The sequence below is a fragment of the Mastigoproctus giganteus genome, chromosome 6 (genome assembly GCF_048544385.1).
Source record: "Mastigoproctus giganteus isolate SK-2022 chromosome 6, ASM4854438v1, whole genome shotgun sequence".
In the NCBI taxonomy this organism is placed as follows: domain Eukaryota; kingdom Metazoa; phylum Arthropoda; class Arachnida; order Uropygi; family Thelyphonidae; genus Mastigoproctus; species Mastigoproctus giganteus.
The window spans coordinates 118,506,462-118,520,366 of NC_143580.1; the positions used below are offsets into that span (position 1 = coordinate 118,506,462).

A 13,905-nucleotide genomic window follows, 5' to 3' on the forward strand; every position below is an offset into this window, starting at 1 on the left:
AAGGTTGAGCAGCCGAACCCTTCTAAATCTCAACAGTCCTCAACCGTCACAGCAGCATACTTATCAGCTGAAGACGTCAATTCTGGCAACAATGCTCGAGAGGTAAAACTTATTGATATTATGCTGTCTGCTCTTTTTTTTGTAATTTTATAATTTTGAATTTTTTTTAAATTGCACGCTTTTATAATTTTTACTGTGCATGAGACAAAAACTTGAATAAATACAATGAATAATTCTAGTTACATGTTCGTCGAACATTTCTTTTTGATTCACAGTTGAGAATCACTGTGAATCAACTGTGCTTGTGAATCAAAGAATCACGAGCACAGTTGCAAGTGCTGCACAAGCATGAGGGAAATTCTGAATTTGTCTAACACGTAGTGTTCTGCGGAACGCAACCCTTATGTAAGTCAGGGAGTTCCTGTACCTTCATTGATATCATTGATAAATACACAAAACAACAGTCAGCCCAGTACCAAACCCTGGAGACTCCACTAATAACATTAGTCCACGTAGAGCAGGTCCATTTATTACAACTCTTGCTGTCTCCCACTCAACCATCCCTTTATCCATTGCAACAACTTGCCCTTAATGCCATACCGTTCCAATTTGTACAGCAGTCTTCCATGTGCAACAGTATCAAATGTTTTCCTGAAACCCAAGTATATGATATCAAAATTATTTTTTGCATCCAGTTCCTTTGTGACCACATCATAGTACCCAATCAAATTGGTCAAACAAGACTTCCCTTTAACAAACCCATGCTCTGTCTAAATTATTACTGCAGTCTTGTCTAGGTTGTTTGTTATTTGGTTTTTAGGAGCATTAGCAACTAAGGCCATATTGCTCCGGGATATGCGGTGGTCATTCCCTGACCTTTCCACATCCTCCATATTTGGTGGTGACGGGCTCGAACCCCGGTCTAATCAAGAAGCGTGTGCTACGCACTGCTGCTCCTTCCCACCTGGCTACGGAGGCGCCTTCTTGTCTGGGTGATCCAGTATCACTTCTTTAAAGAGTGACTGCAATATTTTCCATGGAACAAGTTAAAGTAACAGTTCTATAGTTATTTGTGACAAGTTTTGAACCCCCTTTCTGAATTGGGGATACATTTGCACACCTCCAATCCATGGGGACCTCCCCTGAATCTAACGATGCTCTCATAATATGGCTGATCGTTTGCTAACTTCCCTTGCTGACTTCTTCAATATAACTGGATAGATTCCATCCACCCCAAGTGATTTTTTATGTTTCTTCTCCACTTTTCTCTCGGTTATTACAAAATAAAGTAGCTCCCTGTTAGAGTTTGATAAACTTCTGGCATTCCCCTTGTTGAATAACTCCCCATGTGCGAATGTAGATGTAAAATACTCATTCAGTTTATCACTACTTCAGTAGGATCATCGACTGTCAAACCATCTATGTTAAGTGGATCAATCTGATTCATCCCCCCCCTCCTTCTAGAGATTACACAGGTAAAGAATTGTTTGCTGTTTTCCTTGGCATCCTTTGCAAAGATTTCTTGTAATCTGCCTTTGCCTGCCTAACCTCCTTTGCTTGATTATAAGTATGTAATCTTATTTTTAGCATTAGCATTTAGCATTAGTAGAGGCATTTGATGCAAGAAAGCAAGCTTATGCAGCATCAGCCAAAAAAAAAAAAAAAAAAACCCACTTCCACTTCACCCCTCTGTTCGTTCAAAATACCTGTCCAGCTGAGCCTTAAACTTATTTAGGCTATCAACCTCCACCACAAGGGATGGCAGTCTGTTCCACCAACCAACCACCCGCTGGCTAAAGGCAAATTTCCGCACGTCTATCCTACATCTGTCTTTCCTCAATTTGAATTTATGCCCTCTCAGGTGATTTTTCTGAGCTAGAGGAAGAATCCCATCAGCATTGAGCATGCTTAAACCATTCAAGGCTTTATACACCTCTATCAGATCACCTCGCTGGTGCCTAGTCTCCAGACACTGTAATTTGCAAAACTTAAGCCTTTCTTCGTAAGAGCACCCCTTTGTTCCATTCACTAATCTTGTTGCCCTTCTCTGTACTCATTCCAGCAGCTCTACGTCCTTCTTGAAATGAGGCCTCCAGACCTGTATACAGTACTCTAGGTGTGGCCTGACCATTGCCTTATACAAGGGAATAATCACCTCCTTATCCCTGCTGGAAAAATTCCTGTATATCATTGACAATACTCCATGAGCTACTCTTGCAGCCCGTCTGCACTGCTCAGAGAACTTCATATCTGCCTGCACAATCACCCCCAAGTCCCTTTCATTCTCTACCACTGTCAGTGTAGTACCACAGAGTTGATACGTTGCTCTGGGGTTGCTGTTTCCCATGTGTAGTACTTTACATTTGTCAATGTTAAACTTCATTTGCCACCTCTCAGCCCATCTGCTCAACCTTTCCAGATCCTGTTGCAGCAGCATAGTGTCAGTAGTGTCCTTGACAACCCTGCCAACCTTTGTATCATCTGCAAACTTGGACATTAAGCTTGATATACCATCATCAATATCATTTATAAATACAGAAAACAATAATGGACCCAACACTGAGCCCTGAGGGACTCCACTAATAACATTAGTCCACGATGAGCAGTGTCCATTGATTACCACTCTCTGTCTTCTCCCCCTCAACCACCCCTTTATCCATAGCAGCAATTTGCCTCCAATGTCACACTGCTCCAATTTGTGTAGCAGTCTTCCATGTGCAACAGTATCAAAAGCCTTTCTAAGATCCAAGTATATAATATCAAAGTTATTCCCTGCATCCAGTTCTTTTGTGACTGCATCATAGTATCCAATCAAGTTGGTCAGACAAGACTTCCCCTTAACAAAACCATGCTGTGTCTGAGCTATAACTGAAGTCTTGTCTAAATGATCCTGCAGTGCTTCTTTAACCAGTGCCTCCATTAATTTTCCTGGAACAGAAGTTAAGCTCACAGGTCTATAATTACTTGTGTCAGCCTTTGATCCTCCTTTGAGAATTGGGGTCACATTTGCACATTTCCAGTCTATGGGTACCTCCCCTGAGTCCAAGGAAGCTCTCATAATTATGGCTAAGGGTTTGCTTACTTCCTTTGCTGCCTCCTTTAATATAACTGGATAGATCCCATCCACCCCGGGTGCCTTTCTTGTGTTTATCTTCAACAGTTTCTCCTCCACTTTACTCCCAGTTATTTCAAGATTCTGTAGCTTACTGCTAGAGTTGAATACACCTCTGGCATTCCCCTTGCTGAATAACTCCTCATGTGTGAATGTCGATGCAAAATATTCATTTAGTTTGTTAGCTACCTGAGCAGGATCATCAACAGTTGACCCATCAATATCAAGTGGACCAATCTGATTCATCCCCTTCCTTCTAGAGTTTACATAAGTAAAGAACTCTTTGCTGTTTTTCTTTGCATCCCTTGCCAAGGATTTCTCGTAATCTGCCTTCGCCTGCCTAACCTCCTTTGTAACTTGGTTGCATATCAACTTGTATCTATCATAGGCTTCTGTGTCATGTGTTAATTTGTAAGTATCCCATGCATTTTTCTTCTCTGCCATATGCCTCATTAGTTCATCTGACATCCATTTTGGCCTAAACCTTGAACAATATTTCTTAGTTGGTATGTAAAGCCTAGTAGCTTCCAAGATAAGTTCTTTGAATGCTTCCCATTTTGAATTTGCTGTTGGTAATATCATCAGTTGGTCCCACAAGTAAGTAAGATGGAAGATATAAGTAGGTAATCAAGCAATGGGTGAACCCATTGCTTGATTACATACTTATATCTGCCACAGGCTTCTGTGTCGCCTGGTAATTTATATGCATCCCATGCATTTTTCTTCTCTGCCACAAGACTCAATTCATCTGACATCCATTTAGGCCTGAACCTTGAACAGTATTTTCTTAGTTGGTATGAAAAGCCTAGTAGCCTCCAAGATTAAGTCCGTGAAGGCTACCCATTTAGAATTCGCCACTGGTAACACCATCAGTTGATTCCACTGTATACAATTTAAAAACTGTCTGAGACCACGATAGTCACCTTTACGAAAGCAAAAACCCTTCCCTTTACCTTTGATAGAGGTTAGATCTTTAAGTAAATCCCACATCAGTACACTGTGATCACTGTCACCTAGTGGCTTCTTTATCTGCAAATTCTTAATGCATGAATAATCACTGCCGATAATCAGATCAATAGTATTACTCCCACTGGTTGCAGCTCGACCATGTTGCTGTAGAAAACATCATCCAATAAATCCACAAAAGTTTTGCTAGCATGCGAGTGACCAACCCACAAGTTCCAATCAATATCTGGGAAGTTAAAATCCCCCATTACAAGATGTTCTGATTTACTGGCCCACTATTTCTCTGCACAACTGCTAATTGTACTTATCAGAGTCATTAGGCCTATAACACACTCCTACTCTCATTTTCTCTTTCCTAGTGTTTATGTCACACCAAAAAGGCAAAAATGCACTGTCAACTGATGCACTTTCTTAGATTTTGTGTGTTTCTTAATTAATAGCATAATCCCTCCTCCCTTCCTACCATGTCTATCCTTTTTTGTACACATTGTTCTCCCCAAATTCCAATTCTGCACTGCTTATATCTGTGTGACACCATGTCTCTGATATCCCAACAACATCTTTGATGCCTTTATCAGCACTTCAAATAATCAAATTTATTTACTACACTTCTAGCATTGATGTACTTGTAAGTATAAATGCACCTGTTCCTACTCTTAGTTACTCTAACACAGCCCGTGTATTTACTTGTTAACTGATGACTCCCAGCAGCTTGCTCTCTAGGCTGCTGCTCATTACAATAGAAGCAGTACAAGAATCACTTTAGTCTCTGTCTGCGACTACTGTTAATGTTTTAGTCTGTGAGTCCAACCCAAGCAAGCAGTTTTCTGACCCACCTAACACTGCCTCGATACCATCAGCAAATATTCTTGCACCCTTTGTATTTAAGTGTATCCCATCCCTGTAGAAGCGGTCTCTCCTGTTATGGACCCGTTACCTGGTGAACCCATTGCCTGGCCCCCCACGCTCACCTGATTTATCGAGCCTTGATTTCTTTCTGTGGGGGGGGCCCTCAAATCTATCGTATATGAATCGCCTGTGGAGATGGAAATGGATCTCATGGCGAGACTCGTCTGCACTGCTGCTACTGTCAAAGAAACTCCAGGTGTGTTCGACCATGTCTGCCAATTAATGCTGTGTCAGTGTCACGCATGCATCGCATCTCATGGTGGAACCTTCGAGCATCTGTTGTAACATCATGAAATGCATCCATCTCATACTCCATTGTTAATATTATGTCAAATAAATGTTTGCCACTAATTACTGTCTTGTGTCATTTCTGCTTCTTGTGCCTCTGCTACTACTTTTCTGTGACGTTTCCGGTTATGGGTTCCTATGCGATTCACATTCCTTTAGATGTTACCTACCTCACCTAAACATTTGTACCAATATTGTTGAAACACCCTGTACATAGACATAGAGCATGATTACGTCATGCTCTATGCTGCAACCAAGAAGCAACTCCAGCAGCTACTCTAGATCATTGATAAATTCAGCAATGATATCATGATGAAATTTGGACTAGACAAATGCAAGATTCACAGATTGCATCAGGGGAAATTAGTCAGCAGAAACTACTAGCTGTAGACTGGGAAACAGATCAAAGCCATGATGGGGGATAGAGAGCTGCAAATACCTGGGGATCATTGCAGGTTCAGTAGTTACAGCATAAAGAGATAAAGGACGGCCTGACCAAAAATTTCCATCAGAGCCTCAGCAGCCTGCTCCAAGCAAGCTGAACAGAGGGAACACAGTTAAAGCCATAAGCACCTATGCAGTCCCAGTGATAACACACTCCTTTGGGATCATAGATTGGACTAACATTGAGCCGGAGGAAATTATGAGAAAGACAAGGGCAATGATGCAGAAAAACACAGGACCACCCTACCATGCCATCAGGGAGATAGACAAGTGGAATATGCCAATCAATCTAAGAGAGGTGTCCCCCCTCTTGCCCCGACAGAAGAAATGAAGCTAGGAAGATGAGCAAAGATGACACTCCGTGGCAGACATTACAGTGGCCTCCATCAAGACCACATAGATAAAATGGCATCCAATGCATGGCTCGCAAGTGAAACGCTCTTCCCCAGACCGAAGGATTCATGCTTGCCATCCAAGTCCAGTAATCAACACCAGGAACTAGAGAGAATATATCGCCAAGGAGCCCAGAGTGACAGATGAAACGTGTCAACAATAGCCTCAGAAACAATCCAACACATCACCATAGGATGCAGGGTGATCCACCAGACTGAGTACACTCACAGACATCAGAAGCTAGTGAGGAAATACCTGTTGATCAAAGAAAGTGTACTGTATTACAAGTACAAACTTGAGGCTGTACTAGAGACCCCAAACCAAAAGCTGTACCGTGGCTGCACCATAATAACCGACAAGACAATCCCGCACAAAAAACCAGACATAACGCTTCTCAAGAAGAAGGAAAAAGTTACCTATCTGATTGACATAGCAGTGCCAAACATACACAACTTCCAGAAAACCCACGAGGAAAAAATCAAAGTACACAGATCCAAGACAGGAGATCAAAGAGGTGTGGTATATGCAATATATAACGATCATCATGTCAACCACCAGTATGGTGCCAAAGACCCCACAGAAGCAGCAGCAATGTCTCCTAGAGAATGCCTACAAGAACTCCAGAAAGTCGCAATCACGAACACCTGTAGGATAGTCAGAGAGTTCTTTGATCAAGGAACTCTCTGACTATCTTACAAGGAATAACAGCCAGGCATAACAACCACCATGTGCACTTGGTACCAGTACCTGTCGTAGGGTGAAACCCTCCCCTACCCTTAAGGAAGAAATAATATAACAATAATAATAATTATACAATCCACCTGGAGTGAGTTTTTTTAAGTTCTGTAAAAGTTTTGTACATAAATTTTTTAATTTATTCTCAAAAATACAGGATTATTTAAAATTCGTACAACTCAAATTATAAGTGTTAATTTATCCTTGACGGGATTTGATTCTAACTGTAACAGCAATACTGGCGAACTCTAGATGTCCAACTGTTATACTATACATTAACTTTAGCATTCAGTCACTAACCAGTACTGTTTTGCCTAAAACAAATGAAGCATGTTGTTTTTTCAGGCTCAGTATGTGGTCATCACATATTGGATATCCATAATCCCAAGATTTTTAATTTTCAAACTACTTTAAAGAAGACTTTAATTGTTTTATGTGAAGGTTGCATTACTTACACAAGCAATGTAACCTTCACATAAAACAATTATAAGTCGATACTGAATCAATATCAGCAATAAATGGTTGATTCTTTCATTATATTTCATCAAGTTTGATTTTGGAAAATTAAATGCACTAGGCATAATCCTTATGGGTTTTGATAATTAACTATATAATATCGGTGTAAATACACCATAGTTAACCCATAGATTTGAGCTACGATTGTAGCGTAGAAGGCATCGTTTTAATTGTATCTCATAATGTGGTTGCCTTCACAACAAGATAGCTACTATTGAATTACTTCAAATAAATAATGCTTCTCTAGTAGAGAAGACTACTGTTATTTATTTTCAGCGTACCACCACCCAGACGATCGTTTCGAAGCTTTTTGGCTTCGTCATCATACCACCACACCCTTCTGGCATCTCTCATAATGTGGATATAACTTCGCAACTGAGATGGCATGTTGTATTCCCTACCCGCCCACTGATGACGAAGCCAAAAAGCTTCGAAACGATCGTCTGGGTGGTGGTACGCTGAAAATAAATAACAGTAGTCTTCTCTACTAGAGAAGCGTTATTTATTTGAAGTAATTCAATAGTAGCTATCTTGTTGTGAAGGCAACCACATTATGAGATACAATTAAAACGATGCCTTCTACGCTACAATCGTAGCTCAAATCTATGGGTTAACTATGGTGTATTTACACCGATATTATATAATCAAGTTTGATGTAAAGGGTTTGTGTTAACATTTTGGAATGACGAAACTTTCAATTTATTGCAATCTCTATTATAATTGTTTATAATAAATAATTTAAATATAACTTATTGTAATTGTATTATAATTATGTTTATAATAACTGAAATAAAATTTAAAATACGATATGGGTTGTATGTCATTTGGTTCACTCTGTAAAATAAAGATAAAAATTTTATAAAAAAATAAAAATAAAATAAAAATCATAAAAAAAAAATTTACTACTTTAAATTATAATAATATCCTCTACATTTATGAGGTATGACCAAAGAGTTTGCGGACTAACACAATATCTCGAAATTGCAGCATAATAGAAAGTTGCAACTTGTCATGTTCTGAAAGAATTAAATTTACTAAATTAATTTATATTTTTATTATTTATAATCATATTATTTTTTAAATTTCTTATTTATTTATATTTAATATTACTAACAATATTAAGCAACATCATTATAACAAATAAAAAAAACAAACCTGAAAAAAAGAGCATAGTGTAATATGTGGTAAGTAATTGTGGGCACCATTTCTACCACACTGTATGAGAGACTGTGCAAAAAACTCTTGTAACTGTTCAAGTAAGGACCCAGTGGGACAAAGGTAGAGAATGTATTCTCTTGGTGTGCTATCATCAAGTGAGGGATCATTCACATGAGCTAGCAACCTAAAAATTATCAATAAAAATATCAGCATGGTTACAAAATGAATGCAATTTAAAAAGAACAGCAAAAAATAGAAAATGGACGTTGCAAGCAAAATGCACAATAAAGAGAGCACACTTTCAAAGTAGGCCAAAAATTGGGATACTTGAAATTTGAATTTTTCCCTTTATTCATTTTATCAAATCCCAATTTTTGGGCTGCTCTGTATATTACAATTTAAAAAGAGAAAAACAAAACAAAACAAAATACCATTTTAAAAGAATAAAATATTTTGCATTGTTTAAATTACTTGCAAATAAATAATCTTCATATAGAAACATTTTAGAAAAAAAACTAGGAGAACTAAAATATATGTTTATTCCTGATTTTATTAGAAATCTAAATGTAATCAATATAACTAAGAATAATCTTAACTGATAAATTAGTTATACAACCTCAATCCATTCAAAGCTGAAACACCTTGATCAATAAAGCTTTAAATACCTCAATGAGATCACCTCCCAGGTGCCTAGTCTGCAGACAAGTATAATTTGCAGAACAAAAGCCTTTTTTGTTTAGACTAACCATTCATTCTTTTCACTAATCTCACTGCCTTCTTTGCACCCATTCCAACAGACCTACATGCTTCCTAAATTGAGGCCTCCAAACCAATATGCATTACTCAAGATGCAACATAACCACTGCATTGGACAATGATATAATCCCCCCCTTATCCTTGTTTTAACATATTATTGTATAGAACTTAATATAATAATATATAAACCAAGAATGCACCCAGCACAACCTTGAGGGACTCCACTAATATTAGTCCACAAAGAACAGTTTACCATAATAAACACTCTGTCTGTCTTCTTCCACTCAACCATCCCTTTAGACCAGTGGTTTCCAAACTTCGTTACTACGCCCTCCCCCTTTAAAAAAATCTAATCTTGGTGGGCACCATCCTTTATTTCATAAAATAATACAGACACATTTTTAAATGGTAAAAAATGTATTAATACAAAAAATGGAAAAAAAAAAAAACACAATTGACAGAATAATAACAAGGTTTTACTATATATATATATATATATATATATATATATATATATAATATTACGGATAATATAAAGAAAATAAATCCAACAATAATACCATCAGGGACCTAAGACAACGCAAAAAAACAAAATTATTATCGCTTTTTACCGACAATTTTTTTTTTTTTTTTTTGCATTGTCTTAGGTCCCTGATGGTATTATTGTTGGATTTATTTTCTTTATATTATCCGTAATATTATAGACATTATGGGTGCATTGCATGATTGCTTGCAACTGCATTGACTCATAAATATTATTTACATATTAGTTACAGTTACTTTCGTTTTAACTTTCTTTACTTTTATCAATAATTATAATTATATATATATATATATATATATTCATTTTTAAATTAATTTGTTTTAATGCGATGGATGTGCTTATTTATTAGCACAAAATTTATCAAATCTAGATGTCATTGAGGAGAGTGCTACTCGTAGCTCTTTTTCTACTATTAAACGGGCTCAATATTTGGATTTCATTGCAGCCAATGCAGAAAATCGCGTTTCACATAAATATGATGTTACGAATGGCAGCAATACTTGCATTGCTCTGCTTTACAAAGTATTATATTCTTCACTTCGATTCAACCAAAACTGAACTAGGGTTTCACTCTGAAATTTTTGTTTCAATGAAATATCACATGATAATTCTATAAATTTTTCCTTTTCAACAGTTATCAATCCAAATTCATCATCTTGTTCATCAACAAATTCTGTATCCACAGAATTTGTTGATGAATTCTGTATCCACATGAACTTTGTAAAATCAAAATCTTCAAAATAATGTGAAAAGTGCATTAGCAAACCATACAAGTGTTCAGTAAACAGATTTTTGTTTGCTTCAATATCAACTCTGCCACAGAAATCATTTAAAAGTGGAAACATGTCGAACTTTTTTTTTGTAAATTTGATTTCCACAGCTCCAATTTTTTTATGAATGCTTTCACTTTGTCTTTTTGAATCAATGAATGCATTTGTGGTCCTTGCATTGATTTATTCAAAACACTGAATTTTCCAAAAATTTCAACCAAATAGGCAAGTTTAACAATAAAGTTATCATTCCTAAATAAATTTCCCTCTTCATTATGATTTTCATCGAGAAAAATTGCAAACTCTTCTTTGAGTTCAAGCAACCTTTGAATCACTTTTGCACAAGATAGCCAGCGCACTTCACAATAGTATAGAAGTGAGGTATAATTAGCTTCCATATCTTCACGCAAACAACCTAACTTTTAAAGGACTGTTTTTTATGTAGTTTATAACTTTCGTAACTTTTGAAAAATGCTGTTAAGTTCCTCGCTCATATTTTTTGACACAAGAGCTGCTCTGTGAAGCATGCAGTGCGTCCAGATAACTTCAGGTGCTTTCTTTTTAACTAATGCTTGAAGACCTAGCTTGTGTCCTGACATTGACTGTACTCCGTCAGTACAGAATCCAATGCAGTTATTCCACTTTATGTTGTTCTCATCAAAAAAGTGTCAATTATATTAAAAATTTCATTGGATGTGGCTTTCCAGGAATGGGGTTGCAAAATAATATATCTTCCATTATATTAGTTTCTGCAACATATCGAATATATGCAATTACATGAGCATCTTTAGCTACATCAAGTTGCCTCATCTACTTGTATGGTGAATTTTGAAGTACACAGTCGAGAAACTAACTGATCGCAAAGATCTTCAGATATATCATCGATTCTTCTGCCAACTGTATTATCAGCAAGCGGTATTTGTCGCAACTGTTTCGCATATGATTCACCGAACATTATTTTAACCATATCAATAGCTGCTGGCAAAACTAGAGTTTCTCCTATTGTGTGTGGTTTTTTACATTTCGCTATTCTGTAAGAAACTTGGTACGATGCTAGAATTGCATTTGATGGAACAGAAACTATTTTTTTGAACGTTTGCTTTTCTTCGTTAAATTCATATTCTGAGGACGAGGGTAGCCTGTGCAGACATACATTTTTGCCACTCCTGGAACAGAGAAGTTTTTTCTGATTTATTTTCTGTTTTATTAGGTTAAACTGGCATATTAACTTATTTTCTAGAATAGCTTTATATTCCTATTTACAATACTTAGTTTAAAGTAACTTAGATAGAGATTTTGTAGGTATTACTTAGTATCGGAAAGGGTATCAAATCCACATGTTTAACGTGCGTAAATTGCCGCCATTATTACGCGACAATAGAAAGCATAAGCTTAATATAGTATAGTACATAATATTGTCAATTAATCAGATAATAAATCTTGTTGAACTTCATTGTCAATTAAATTGTACTTTTAACTATACATATAACGACTTAGGTTACATAACATAAAAACTCGATACGCAAGTTATATAAAGGGATTTCGTAGATAACACTCGATACTGAAACATAAATATAGCGTTATAACTGTGTTGGGATATAAATTTAGGGTTTTAATTTTGTACTGAAATTGAAATTTTATTGAAATTAAATCGAAATCATGACTCTGACAAGAGCGGCAAAGCAAAAGGCTCAAGCTAATGGGAGTGCTGTGGCTCAGGAGAGAACTGAGGGGGACAGTTGCCCTCTGAATCACAGCCTATTAAAATGCACTACTTGCTTGATGTTTGTGGAGCAGTCGGGTACGGGACATGATACTGACATGGGGGATGTCTTTGTGTATGCGCGATGGATGCAAGGAGTGTAAGGAAATCAGGTGACAACTGAGAGTTGTTATGGGCCTATATGAGAGCTTGAAGGACAGGGTGGATGCCCTCGAAGGATTAAAAGTGAGGGTCCATCAAGCTCTCAGCTACCCACACCAATGGCAGAACTTGCACTTGATCATCACGCAACACAGCGGCAGCCCCAAAGGCAGAATGCGCTGGTCCCAAAGGAACTAGTAGTTGTTGGTGACTATTGTCAGGGAAACGGGAAACATGCTATGTAAAAAGGATAGGTGGAACAGGACCAGGGTATGTCTGCCAGGGGCAAAGGTTGATGACTGTACTTGTTAACAGGAGAGACTGCTTCTACAGGGATGGGATACACTTAAATAGAAAGATTGCACGAATATTTGCTGATGCTATCGAGGCAGTGTTAGGTGGGTCGGAAAACTGCTAGCTTGGGGGAAACAAAGCCTAATAGATTAACAGTAGCCACTGGCAGAGGTGAAAGAGATTCTTGCACTGCTTCTATTGGAATGAGCAGAAGCCTGAAAAACAAGATGCAGGATATTTCAGAGACTGCTGGGAGTCACTGCGGTACAAGTAAACACATGGGTTGTGTTAGGATAGCTAAGAATAGAAATTGGTGCATGTAAACCTGCGTGTACACCAATGGTAGGAGTTTAGTAAATAAATTTGATGAATCTGAGGTATTCCTCAAAACATCAAAGGCAGATATTGTGGGGATTTCAGAGACGTGGTGTCACACAGCTATAAGGAATGCAGAACTGGAATTTGGGAAGTACAATGTCTACAGAAGGGATAGACAGGATAGGAAGGGAGGAGGGGGTTATGCTATTAGTTAAGAAATACATAAAATCCAAGAAAGTGAAGCCGGGCGACATTGCTGGACAGAGCAGTGTCGAATCAGTTTGGTGTGACATAAGCATTGGGAGATCAAAATTGAGAGTAGGAGTGTGCTATAGGCCTAATGACTCTGATGAGTATAATAAGAAATTGTGCAGGGAAATAGAGTGGGCCAGTAAATCAGAGAGTCTTATAATGGGGGGTTTTAATTTCCCAGATATTGACTGGAATTTGGCAGCTGGTCACTCACACACTAGCAAGGCTTTTGTGGATTTATTGGATGATTGTTTTCTACATCAGCATGTTTGTGAGGCAATTAGAGGGAGTAATACTCTTGATTTGATTATCAGTAGTGATTCTTCATGCATTAAGAATCTGCAGGTAAATGAACCACTAGGTGGCAGTGACCACAGTGTGCTGAAGTGGGATTTACTCAAAGAGGTAACTCCCATTAGGGGTAAAGGGAAGGGTTATTGCTTTCAAAAAGGCGACTACGATGGACTGAGACAGTATTTAAATTCTATACAGTGGGACCAACTGATGATGTTACCAACAGCAAATTCAAAATGGGAAGCATTCAAAGAACTTATCTTGGAAGCTACTAGGCTTTACATACCAACTA

At 37.6% G+C, this 13,905-nt stretch overlaps 1 protein-coding gene across 1 annotated transcript in view; it reads right to left on the bottom strand.

Moving 5' to 3' along the window:
- The window catches only part of LOC150084532 (ecdysteroid-phosphate phosphatase-like), a 390,193-nt gene that overhangs the window by 251,297 nt on the left and 124,991 nt on the right, over positions 1 to 13,905 (bottom strand). Inside the window, exon 3 of the mRNA XM_090375298.1 lies at positions 8,519 to 8,705. Coding sequence (XP_090231424.1) covers positions 8,519 to 8,705 — 187 coding nt within the window. The remainder of the gene's footprint in view (positions 1 to 8,518; positions 8,706 to 13,905) is intronic.